This window comes from Pleuronectes platessa, chromosome 13, assembly GCF_947347685.1.
Source record: "Pleuronectes platessa chromosome 13, fPlePla1.1, whole genome shotgun sequence".
Classification (NCBI taxonomy): Eukaryota; Metazoa; Chordata; class Actinopteri; order Pleuronectiformes; family Pleuronectidae; genus Pleuronectes; species Pleuronectes platessa.
In genome coordinates, this window is record NC_070638.1 from 3354355 (window position 1) to 3367524 (window position 13170).

A 13170-nucleotide genomic window follows, 5' to 3' on the forward strand; every position below is an offset into this window, starting at 1 on the left:
AAATCCAGCATTCGAGTAAATCTCTGCGGCACCGTTACACAAATGTCACGTTCGTCTGCTTTGTCTCCAAACGCACAAGAAGGACAAAAAGGCTTTTTAAAGGCTGAACAATGTGGATTATTATCTGCGCAGCGAGTACAACTGCAAAGTTTGAATAATCAGCTGAAAGAGGATTGTGTGGCTGATACAAAACGTTATATTAAGTAAGACTTGCTGAAAACGGCGTGTTATAACTTCCTCACGTTGGTGTTCAGACATTTAATTTGAGCTGTAGAGATTTTCTATTCAAGTGCAAACTAATTTTCTTGTCACAACAGTGCACTAGAAAATCCCTTTTGGCCTGATTCATGTACAAATTCTGTATTTCACCTCATCAGGAAATTATTCGACTTCTTCTGACTTGCTTAATATTTGACTTTCTCTGTAACTGAGATTAAATTCTACATCTTTCCTTTTTAAACTTCTGCTGGCGACCACGAGGAAACTCCTTCAACATTTTGTCTCTACCTTCTCCTGAGGTTACATCTGTTTTATCCCACAGACAAAGTTAAGAGACAGAGACTCAACCCACTTAGTATCTGCACCAGGTTATTCAGCATTTAAAAATGATGGATGGCGCTTTGCAAAAGATCAGAGGCCACAAGGGTGAAGCCAGGAATCTCAGCACCTCCATCACCTACTCATTGAGTCCTAATACTTATAAGCCGCCCTATCAAACCTTCCCAGATACAGTATATTATGGTAATTTTCTGCAAAAGGGCAGTAAAACTCATATTTATTGCCCCTATTTTGAATAAACACTCTGAGAAAGGAAATCATCTCTGATTAGAATATCAGATCGAACCTTGTAGCTTCAAGGTCACGATATAAAACCACTACTGCAGTTATGGAGAGAAGAATGGCAGATGGAGCACCCTTTTAAATTTATATGGTTATCACAGCCTTGGTACTGCATACTATTACCTCTTTACAACCTTTTTACAGAGTTGTAGCGGCACCGTCGCCTCTTCTGCATCCGACTCACAATGTCGTCATGACCTTGTGTGGAAGGAGATGACACCGAGGAGCCAGCGCGGCCGGCAGACACACAACGGGGTCATCCAGGTTCCTCGTCGTTACCTTTTAACCAATCGTGGTCTGTTGGCGGTGTGGAGATATGAATCTATTAAATACACCTCCGATGCCACAAGTGCTAAATGGATGTTTGGATTCGGTTCTGCGATGAAAAGCAAGAGGTGTTGTCTCCTCCTCTTCCTCACATGCACCTCTCTGTGCGCTGTGCGATGACTCTTTGCTCTCTGCTCTCTCCCGCGTCACGTTAATCGCCACCTACCTGCTTCCAGATTTAGAGGTTGATCCTCTGAAAGGAATCACAGCAAAGCGTCTCTCGCTGCTTTCTTCCAAATTCCCTCTAAGAGCAATCCAGCTTGTGTACACGTGTGTGTATGTTGTGTAGCTTCACTAACTCATAACATCCATCCTCCGTGTTCCCTACTTCACGATCTCCTCTCTTCTTATGGAAATCTTGTTTTCTCGGTATTACCTTGTGGTGTTTCATCACCGGGGGAAGAAACTTTTATTCACAGTATTTTATTTTTTGTTGGAAGCATCGGATGGGGAGGGGGAAGAGAGTGGACGTGTGCGTCTGTGGCCGAAATGACTCAACGCCCAACCAGGCCACAGCAAATAGCTCAAATCTTGTCTCAACTAGGCCAACCCAGGCTAGAACCAGGCCAGACCCACAGCTAACTGCTCTGATGCATGCTGTGCTGTGCCGTGCCGTCCCCGGCCAACAGTGACTCGCGTGGCTCGGTGTCAACTCTCACCTTTTGGAGTTTTCGGTGCCAAAAGACTTTGCAAAGAAAAAGAAAATGTACTGAGCAAACAAACAAATGCAGCAGCCATATGTGTTTATTGAGTGTGTGGGTGTGTGTGTGTGTGTGTGTGTCAAGTTTTGTGTTTCCTCCCATGCACATGCTGTGTATGCATCCATCTGTGAACATGCATGTGTGTTGTTGTACATGTGTTGGCAGCATGTAACCCCAGTGTGTTTTCATACCAGTATTGATACGTTGGGATCACTGGTCTGTAGAAACTGGGGTTTGACTGATGTTTCCAGAATTCAAACAGATCCACCAGTCGCTCGGTGGCCTGCTGGTATGATGGAGGCTCCTCCGGACCACAGGGACTGATAAGTGTTCTGAAATACACCGACATTAGATTTCCTTTTGTTCGTTCATTTAAGAGGACAATCGTCAAAATGGTATTCACAATCAAATCAGATTAACATCTCCTGGATAATGAAGTTAAACTGAAGAATACAACCAAACATATTGAACTTGATCTCATATCGTTCATATCGGAAGAACATGAATCCGATAATGTCTCTGAAAGGCTGAAATTGGCAAATCTTTATCTCCCAATCCATAACTTAATCGGGCTCCATCCATCTTTTAACTGACTCTTTGGAAGTATTTCAACATCTTTCACTGAACCCCCCCCCCCCAAACGTACCAAACATCACTATCAGCGGTCGGGCATCGGTCAAACCCTGGTGGACAGCAGCTGATCAGAGTGAAGGAGACATCTTGTGGCCTTAGGACAGGAGGAAGCAGCTCGTCCCTCGTCCTGCTGCAGAGACACGTCCCGCTCACTGAAGCAGCAGCAGCTGCAGCGAACAGGATTTAATCCTCGTTGTGCTCGGCATCGAGACAATGATCAGACGGAGGAGGAGTTGTGTTGCACTGAACACACGTGTGTAGTGGACGTGTGCGTGGCAGCGGGACAGTTTGTGTGTGTTCAAATAAGCGTTTTGGGCTTTTCTCCGTGCTCCGGTTCCTTTTTTTTTGTTTATATCCCTATATATTGTTCACGTGTGTATCATATTTAGTTTGACTACTTGTTTATTCATGGCAACAAATGAAAAACAAACAATATTATTGATTTTTTGTTTTATTTTCATGTTTTTCTGTTGTTGTTTTTTCTTCAAATTCTATGTAATTATTTTTCCACCGTATTACAGAAAATAAAAGAAGACATGGCTTTCATAAAAACAGCTCAATATTTATATCAGTTTTCTTTGTCTTTATTATATGTATTATTTTTTTTATAGATGGTGCTTCAGGATGAGACTTTACTTTCAGTTTGTGTTTCTAACACGTTGTCACTGATTCAGGTCAAACTGTGAATGAATGTACCTGAACAGTTGTTGTGACAGTTTCTCAAGTCGAGCAGCCTGAGGTGGGTAAGTGTGTGTCTGTGCTCGCCACACACACACACAGACACACACAAACACACACACAGAAGGTCAGAGTATGTCATCTCATCTCATCTCATCTCATCTTCTCTCATCTCATCCTTTTTCTCCTTCTTTTCTTTTCCATTTTCCATTCCTATCTTTTTTGAATTTCTCTCTGAATCATTCTCCTTCATTTCATGTTTTCCTCTCCTCTCCTCTTTTCTCATTGTTCACCTGTTCTTCCTCTTTTTCCATCCTTTCATCTGTCGAACTTCTTCCATTTTGTTTACACTTCCTTCACACTTCTCTTCAGTGTCTTATTTCCTCTTTCCTCGCTTCATGTCCTCAGTCGTTCTTTTCTCTCTCACTTCATCCTCCCTTCCTCTTTCACTTGTTTAAGAACGTTCACACTTTCCACTCATTCATTGTTTCACCTCCTCTCTCTCTCCCTCAGTCTCTCTCTCATCGACAGCTTGTACTTCATTTTCTCTCTTTATTTCATCTTTTCTGTCCCTTGTTCTTCGGTCTCTGCTCGTCTTCTTTCCCTTTTTGCTCTTCCTCAAATCCTTTCATCAGTCCCCCTCCCGTCTCTCTGACGTCCTCTCCTCTCTCACGCACCTCCCTCCTTCATCCTTTTCATTCGTTCAAACGTGTCAACGTTTTCCTCCTCTCCTCTCTCCTCTTATCCTCTCACGTCTCCTAACTCTTCCTGTCACTTTGTCCTACTCCCCCCTCCGTGTTTTTCACCCCTTCTCTCCATCCGGTCCTCTTATTTTGATACATCTTCTTCTTCATCTCTTTGTCCTTCTCCTCCTCTCTTTCCTCTTCTCTTTCTTTCACTTTTCCTCCGTCATCCTTAAACCTCCCTCACCTCTTCCCCTCCTCTCCCTCCCTCTTTTATGTCGTCCTGTGTCTATTTATCCTCGTCTCTCCGATCTCCCCCTTTCTTTCTCTCATCCCTTCCATGCTTCTATTTTTAAAGTGTTCTCCTCTTTTGCCTCCTCTCATCCCTCCATCTTCTTCTTTCCTCTTCCATTTGCATTTCTGTGACTCTTCTTTCATCCCCTCTTCTCACCTCTTCTCTGAAATCTAAAGCCTCCTCTTCCCTTTGCACTTGTTTGCCTCTCTTCCCCATCATTTCACTCTGCCTCTCCTTCTTCTCCTTCCTGACTCCTCCTTTAACGTCCTCTTCACCTCATAAAGATTAAAGTAAGTTATAGTCTTGTCCTCTCCCCAATTCTCTTTTCATTCACTTTATCTCTTCCCATCTTCCTCTCTTGCCCTCCTTCTCTCCTCTGCTCTTCTTTTCTCATCTCTTTCTTTCTTGCTCCTCCTGTCATGTCTCCTACTGACATTTCTCTCCTCTTTCTTCTCCTCTTCTCTCCTGTCGCTTCCCTCCAATCTCTCTTTTCTCCTCCGTCCTTCTTCCAGTTTATGCAGCAGCTCTTCAACTCTCTCCTCTTCTCTCATATCTCCTCTTCCTCCTTCTCTCCTCTTCTTCTCCATGACGCTCGCACCTCTCCAACCTACTTTCCTTCTCTCTTTTCCTCTCATTTCCTCCATCGCTCTTCTTTCCTTGAATACTTCTCAGTCCGTCTCTCCCCTCTGCTACCTTTGTCTCTCCACTCCTGTGTCTCATGTCCCTCCTCGGTCCTCCTCTCCTGAATGACCTGGAGAAAGGGATGCAGGGTTCAGAAAAAAACATTTTTAAACGGAAAGAAAGACTTGACAACAATGGCCGAGGATGAAAATAGGATGAAGAAAGACAAGGACAAAAGACAGAGAGTGTTGGAGCCAATCGTCTTTACAGTGATTATCGTCTCCTGCTGCTCTCATGGAGGAATAATGTCTGGAATAACCTTCAGTGCTCCCCCCCCCCCCCCCCCCCCCCCCTCCTCTCCCACCTCCACCACTTCCATCTTATCCCCCTCTTTCCCAGCTGAAGTGGCCGTCACATGGATTACGGGCCCTCTCATGCTCGGCCACCGCACTCATTGGCCCCGGATATATTATCATATTAGTGGAGAATGATGTAATCCATTTCAAGACATTTGTCCTTCGCACACCCTCTGTCCCTCCGCAGATGATGTCACCGGCTGCTGAGGCAGAGAAGTTGTGAGGATGGTTGTGGGGTTTTATGGGGTTTTTCCAGCTCGACGCTGCCGCCATCTAGTGGTGGTGGTGGTGTTGGTGGTGGTGGTGTTGGTGGGGGGGGCCAGTACTGAGTGATGAGTGGGAGTAAATTAGGGCGGAGGCAATTATTTATTACAGAAGCAGAGGATAATGTGACTCATAATGGATGTCCTTGGTGTGACTGCACTGACGTGGTGTGTCGGGTCAGGGACGGACGAGAGGAGACAGACACTGTGGATACGAGCAGATTACAAACCAGTATCAGCAGAGAACAAACCATCATCAAGTCCCCCACAGGCCCAATGGTTTCCTTACATTCAATCAGGCTGCAGCAAATTCCACACACTCACAGATAGCAGGGCCCTTTAATGTGTTGAGGTTGTTTTGAAAATATGATCCATCATTTATTTTCTGAGAAGTCAAAGAAAAGGTGGAATAACATCCTGTCTCCTGATTGAATAAAGCGATTAAACCGGATCCACACCAAGATTGAATGGGTACAATACGGATTCAAATCGGATCCTTCCTCCAGATTCTGTGGCAATAATCAATATCTTTTATTTATTGTATCTTGACCAGTTTCATATTTCATAGATTTACAATTGGACAAATATTCATGAGAGAATCCATGAGAAAATTAAAGAAACCCAGAACCTGACAACAAATACAAGACTAAAAAGCAAAGGTTCAAAATCCTCAATTAAACAAAATAATCAACAGATTTAGATCAACCTGTAACGTGTGATCAAATCATGTAGCTTCTGTTTATCCACGTCATAGATCAAATGGACTATGTGATGATATAGGTGAGGCAGTTTTATTAAAATTGCACATTTAACACACAGGTAGATTCAATGTTTAATTGACGATAGAGACACGTCTACTCTTTATTCAAAATCTTCTGACAATTATCAAAAAGTGGGGGAAAAGAAAATCAACCATAATGCTTTATCTCATATGTATCGTACAGTTCTGGGCCCAAACCCGTCCCTGACCCTCAGTTTGCTTTGTGATAATTTGATTTTGTGGGTAATCCAGGCCTGATGTGATTCTCACTCTGCAGTCGTGCTGTGTAATGTCGTGTTTTCACTCATTAAGCACTAAATCCTCCGTTTCCTCACCTTGCTCTGAATTATTAACGTGAGAGCGAGAAGGAGCACGGTGCCTGCAAAGAGAAATGAGATAAAACTCAGGCAATTTCATTTCACTCCAATGACCTTATTAAACTTGTATATACCTGGTTATGCTATCACCTGCATTAATAATGTAATTAGTGATCTTTTTGTGGTGGAGTTCATTGGATAAACAACAGTGAAGCCAACAGAGCTTTTAAATCCTCCGCCTCAAATCATCTGCTGGAATAAAACAGTAGATGATGTTTAAGGCCTCAAAGTAAAAGCTCTGTAAAGTCGCTGGACTGGTTTCGATGAAACAACACTGGGGCACTAGAGGAAAAAGGTCAAAGTCAAACTTTGAAATGCCTCAGCTCCTAAACAAGTCCAATTAACACTGACCTTTCTGCATGAATCCAGAAAGCCTCATAAATCACACTGCCGGGCCGATACCTGATGGAACACGTGTGATTTTTCTTTTTAATCTGCTGGGTGCAGGTGAGGTTCGCTGTAAGTGTGTCACTGAAAACATCTTGTGAAACACGAGGTTTGGATTCTCACTGCTTATCCTTCGAGGGTCGACTCACAGCAGGGGGGCTGGAGCAGATCCCAGCAGACATTTGGGAATGCATGTCTTTGGCCTGTAGGAGGAAGCAACCTGGAGAACGTCCACATGACCTGGGGAGAACATGCAAACTCCGAGGCCCGGATCCAAACCTGGAACCTTCTTGTCCCTGAGAGGCGACAGAGCTACCGGCTGCACCGCTGTGCTGCAGGAAGGGTTTGCCAGATAAAACTAAACTCCAGAGATATTAAGCAAATCTACAGTAACTGACATGAATAAATTAAGGGGATAACAAAAGCTGTTCATCAACAATTTACAATGCAAATGTATTCAGACCAGGATCCATTCTGCATCGTTTATCTGTTTGAAGATGGATTATTTGAGTCATTGTCTAGCAAATCCCCGGCGTATCAGTGAGAACTGTTGGTAGATTAGTCTTCCTCTGTGTTAATGCTGCTAAAGCCTCGTCTTCAACAGGGAGTGTTACGACCCGGAGATGAATCTGATGAGGCGATAAAATGACCGGCAGGTCTCTGAGCAGCTCTGGTTCAGGTCCCGGCTTTGGCAGGGCAGACGTCTGGCCTCAATCACTGCTGCCACTAAAACAAGCAGGCAGCCTTTAGTTCTCTAGAGCAATTCCTGATACTCGAGCCGGATCTGTGGGTTGGAAACGACGGCAGACAGATTAACATGAGAGTGAGGAAAGCATTTGGCAAGAGAAGCACAAACACTGTTGGAAGATTTGTTCTGCAGCTCCGTGGGTTCGAGTCCAGTGGATCGGGAAAGAGAATGAGAAAATGCAGATGATGCATCAAAGCAAATTGTGGATTAGATTCTTCTCGCTCACTTCTAACTGTGAAATGATTCATGGTGGGATTGTCTAAGGGAGACGTGTCCCACTATCCGATACTGGGGTTTGCAACAATGCAGATAGATAGATGGATGATAGACAGATGGACTATAGATAGATGGATTATAGATAGATAGATAAACACACAATGAACAATAACATAATATTCAAATCTCTTTCTATGAAATTAAATCTAATTAGACTTGATTGAGATGAACCATAACAGAACCATTACAAACTTTTTCATTGAAGAAATATCTTTATTCAATCGTTTTAAACATTTAAAAGCTGCTTAAGCTGCAACACATAAATGAGTTGAACCAGGTCTTAAGAAAGAATAAGAACACATCTGTGTGAGAAATACTATATTAAAAATTCATATTCATCAGTTATCTTTTTCAATAAGATATGAAATATTTCACAATAACAGTTTTAAAGTTGGCAGAGCTGTTCCACATAATCCTGGTTCTGGTTCTGGCCGAAAGATATCACATGACTCACGGCAACAATAATACTGGACATTGTCCAAAAGGCAGAATGTGGAAGAAGATTTCATATGTTCAGACTGAGTCGTGTCTCCGGCCTCAGTGGATTTCATGGACCGAGCTTCAATCAAGCTGTAGATGGAGGAAGGAGAAGGAGCTGGTTAGTGTTGGTTATGTTATGTTGGTGAGCCCTAGAAGCTTTTTATAAACACAGATAGGGTTTGGGAGAGGCGGTGGTCAAGTGGCAGAAACTTGGACTATGGGCAGAGAAGGTCTCTGCTTCGTCTCTGGTTCGACTCCATGGAGAGACAACAAAAAGACAAACCTGGATTTTTCTGTCCAAAAATCCAAGAGGATTCTCCCTACCCTGTCTAGTGCCCCTAGACTTTAGGGGCACTAGAGTCTAAAGCAACATCTGCTCCCCGAGCGCCGTACATGGTCGCTCACTGCTCTGTGTGTCCTGAACCAGATGGGTCAAAAGCAGAGATTACATTTCCCTACCTGCATGTGTTTGGGACTAATAAATGCATCTTAATCTTAATCTTAGGGTTGGAAAAGATAACGTTACTTTACCTAAAGATTTTCGTACAGAGTTTCTTCTATGTCCAAACTTCCATCTGCAAGAAGGTCACAAAGAAGGTTCATTGGTTTTAAATCCCAAATTGTTTTCTACTGAATCACATTTACATCACATTACATTTTGGTTCTGTGTGTTTTGTCATTCCTGTGATGTTGGTGACCCCTAGAGGTTTTATATAAACACAGCATTGCTTTTCAAAATTTCTGTTGATCGACAGATAGATTAAATAAAGCCTACACACACAGACATTCATCTTGATATTATCTATATGCTAAATAACAAACAGTTGATTCCCATCCGTACTGTAAACTGGGAAATGATCTTAGATATTGCCCTAAAGTTGGTGGATCAGTGAATAAAGTGAAGGACACAGTGAAAACCCTGAATTCCCATTTACAGTATTTGCAGTTAAATTTATACTCTGACGTACGTTTTCCTTTTATTCGATGTCCAACAAAAACTGCTGATATGGCAATTATCACCAAAACCAAAACGACAGTGACAGTGACAAAGGCGATGAAATAGATCGGTGGTTCAGGGTCTGTAAAGGAAAACAGAAAAACTGACATTAGTTATTTTCAGAACTTATTCTTAAAAAGTAAATCACCTGCTTTAAATTCAACTGACAACTCTGCATAAATACCATGAAATATAATTCATGATTTAAATAATGTGTACAGAACTTTTCTAACCAAAGTTAAAAGTGTTACAAAGGAATTTAACAATAATTAAAACAGAGAAAATAGTATTTTTTTATAAATATAAAAATTATAATAATGATAATATTTCTACAGCACCTTTCAAAACCGAATTCCCTCGCAACCTTTTTTTTTTATTAAAAAAATAGATTCTATGCAGGTGAGTTTTTGACCTCTTTTTAAACTGATGCACTTTTAAACAGAATATTGTTTCTAACCCAAATTTTATTTGTATAGGGCCAGATCCTATTATACATTATCTCAAGGCACTTAACATAATACATTCTGTACCAGCAAATGCTGTTTACTGGAGCATCACACAGCCAGTTAGACGCTGTGTTTACATGCATGCAGGAAATCAGTTTACTGAGAAACAAAGAAATACGGCAGAGAATCAGTGATCACCTTTACATTACATCTCATCTCTCATCTCATCGTCATCCGCTTATCCGGGGTCGGGTCGCGGGGGGAGCAGCTCAAGCAGGGGGCCCCAGACTTCCCTTTCCCGGGCCACATTGACCAGCTCTGACGGGGGGATCCCGAGGCGTTCCCAGGCCAGTGTTGAGATATAATCTCTCCACCTAGTCCTGGGTCTTCCCCGAGGTCTCCTCCCCACTGGACGTGCCTGAAACACCTCCCAAGGGAGGCGCCCAGTGGGCATCCTTACCAGATGCCCGAACCACCTCAGCTGACTCCTTTCTAAGTAAAGGAGCAGCGGCTCTAATCCGAGTCCCTCACGGATGACTGAGCTTCTCACCCTATCCCTAAGGGAGACGCCAGCCACCCTTCTGAGAAAACTCATCTCGGCCGCTTGTACCCGCGATCTCGTCCTTTCGGTCATCACCCAGCCCTCATGACCATAGGTGAGGATAGGAACGAAGATCGACCGGTAGATCGAGAGCTTTGCCTTGCGGCTCAGCTCTCTTTTCGTTACAACGGTGCGGTAAGGCGAACGCAATACCGCCCCCGCTGCTCCGATTCTCCGGCCAATCTCACGCTCCATAGTACCCTCACTCGCGAACAAGACCCCGAGGTACTTGAACTCCTTCACTTGGGCTAAGGACTCATTTCCTACCCGGAGTAAGCAATCCATCGGTTTCCTGCTAAGAGTCATGGCCTCAGATTTAGCGGTGCTGATCCTCATCCCAGCCGCTTCACACTCGGCCGCCAGCCGATCCAGTGAGTGCTGAAGGTCACAAGCCGATGATCCAATGAGGACCACATCATCCGCAAAAAGCAGTGACGAGATCCTCAGACCACCGAACTGCAACCCCTCCCCACCACGACTACGCCTCGATATCCTGTCCATGTATATCACAAACAGGATTGGTGACAAGGCGCAGCCCTGGCGGAGACCAGCACCCACTGAGAACGAAACTGACTGGCTGCCGAGGACCCGAACACAGCTCTCGCTTTGGGAGTACAGAGATTGGATGGCCCTGAGGAGAGACCCCCTTACCCCATACTCCCGCAGCACCTCCCACAGTTTCTCCCGGGGGACCCGGTCATACGCCTTCTCCAGATCCACAAAACACAAGTGGACCGGATGGGCATACTCCCAGGCCCCCTCCAGGATCCTTGCGAGAGTGAAGAGCTGGTCCGTAGTTCCACGTCCGGGGCGAAAACCGCATTGTTCCTCTTCAATCTGAGGTTCGACGATCGGCCGAACCCTCCTTTCCAGCACCTTGGAGTAGACTTTACCAGGGAGGCTGAGGAGTGTGATACCCCGATAATTGGTACACACTCTCTGGTCCCCCTTTTTGAACAGGGGAACCACCACCCCGGTTCGCCACTCCTTTGGCACTGTACCCGACTCCCACGCGATGTTGAATAGGCGTGTCAACCATGACAGCCCCTCAACACCCAGAGCCTTTAGCATTTCTGGCTGGATCTCATCAATCCCTGGGGCTTTGCCACTGCGGAGATGTTTGACTACCTCAGTGACCTCCCCCAGGGAAATTGACGACGAAACACCATCAACCTCGAGCTCTGCCTCCAACATAGAGGGCGTGTTATTCGGATTCAGGAGTTCCTCAAAGTGTTCCTTCCAACGTCCGACGACCTCCTCAGTTGAGGTCAACAGAGTCCCATCCTTACTGTAGACAGCTTGGATGGTTCCCCGTTTCCCCCTCCTGAGGTGCCGGATAGTCTTCCCGAAACACTTTGGTGCCGACCGAAAGTCCTTCTCCATGACCTCTCCGAACTTCTCCCACACCCGCTGCTTAGCCTCCGACACGGCAGCAGCTGCAGCCCTTCGGGCCTGTCGGTACCCTGCAACCGAGTCAGGAGTCCTCCAGGATATCATATCCCGGAAGGCCTCCTTCTTCAATCGGACGGCTTCCCTGACCACCGGTGTCCACCACGGTGTCCGAGGGTTACCGCCCCTTGAGGAACCTAAGACCCTGAGGCCACAGCTAGCCGCCGCAGCTTCAGCAAATGGAGGCTTTGAACACTGCCCACTCCGGCTCAATGTCCCCAACCTCCACAGGAATGCCAGAAAAACTCCGCCGGAGGTGTGAGTTGAAGATACCTAGGACGGGGGCCTCCTCCAGACGTTCCCAGTTCACCCGCACTACTCGTTTGGGGTTACCAGGTCTATCCGGAAATTTCCCCCATTCCCTGATCCAACTCACAACCAGATGGTGGTCGGTTGACAGTTCCGCCCCTCCACGCCTCTCCAGGTATCTCCATCATTGCCCACGTGGGCGTTGAAGTCACCCAGCAGAACTACGGAGTCCCCTACTGGAGCCCCATGCAGGACTCCATTCAGGGTCTCCAAGAAGGCCGAGTACTCTGAGCTGCTGTTTGATGCATACGCACAAACAACAGTCAGAGTTTTCCCCCCTACAACCCTTAGGCGCATGGAGGCGACCCTCTCGTCTACCGGGGTAAACTCCAACACCGCGGCGCTCAGCCGGGGATTTATGAGTATCCCCACACCCGCCCGGCGCCTCACGCCCTTGGCAACTCCGGAGAAGAATAGAGTCCAACCCTTATCCAGGAGTACGGTACCAGAGCCGAGACTGTGCGTGGAGGTAAGCCCCACCAGATCTAACTGGTAGCGCTCCACCTCCCTCACAAGCTCCGGCTCCTTTCCCCACAGCGAGGTGACGTTCCACGTCCCCAGAGCCAGCTTCTGCCGCCCGGGTCTGGTCCGTCGAGACCCCTGACCTTCGCTGCCACCCATGTGGCTGCGTACCCGACCCCAACGGGTCTTCCCACAGGTGGTGGGCCCATGAGATGAAGAGAGGGGGGGTGCCACGTAGTTTCTTCGGGCTGTGGCAAACCCGGGCTCCGTGGCAAACCCGGCCACCAGGCGCTCGCCATCGAGCCCTCCGTCTGGGCCTAGCTCCAGACGGGGGCCCCGGGCTTCCTCCGGGCCTGGTCACATCTCCTCTTACGTCGATATTCATTGAGGCTTTTTGAACCATTCTTAGTCTGGCCCCTCACCTGAGACCACTCTGCCATGAGAGCCTTTACATTACATGTATCACAATAACCTGCTAACT

At 46.0% G+C, this 13170-nt stretch overlaps 1 protein-coding gene across 1 annotated transcript in view; it reads right to left on the reverse strand.

Annotated features, from left to right (window-relative positions):
- Positions 1 to 8143: 8143 nt before the first annotated feature.
- LOC128454490 (deleted in malignant brain tumors 1 protein) overlaps positions 8144 to 13170 on the reverse strand; it is a 142254-nt gene continuing 137227 nt past the window's right edge. Inside the window, exons 28-30 of the mRNA XM_053437906.1 lie at positions 9394 to 9504; positions 8957 to 9000; positions 8144 to 8515 (exon numbers count right to left, since the gene is read on the reverse strand). Of these exons, the coding sequence (XP_053293881.1) occupies positions 8957 to 9000; positions 9394 to 9504 (155 nt within the window). The 3' untranslated portion in view covers positions 8144 to 8515. The remainder of the gene's footprint in view (positions 8516 to 8956; positions 9001 to 9393; positions 9505 to 13170) is intronic.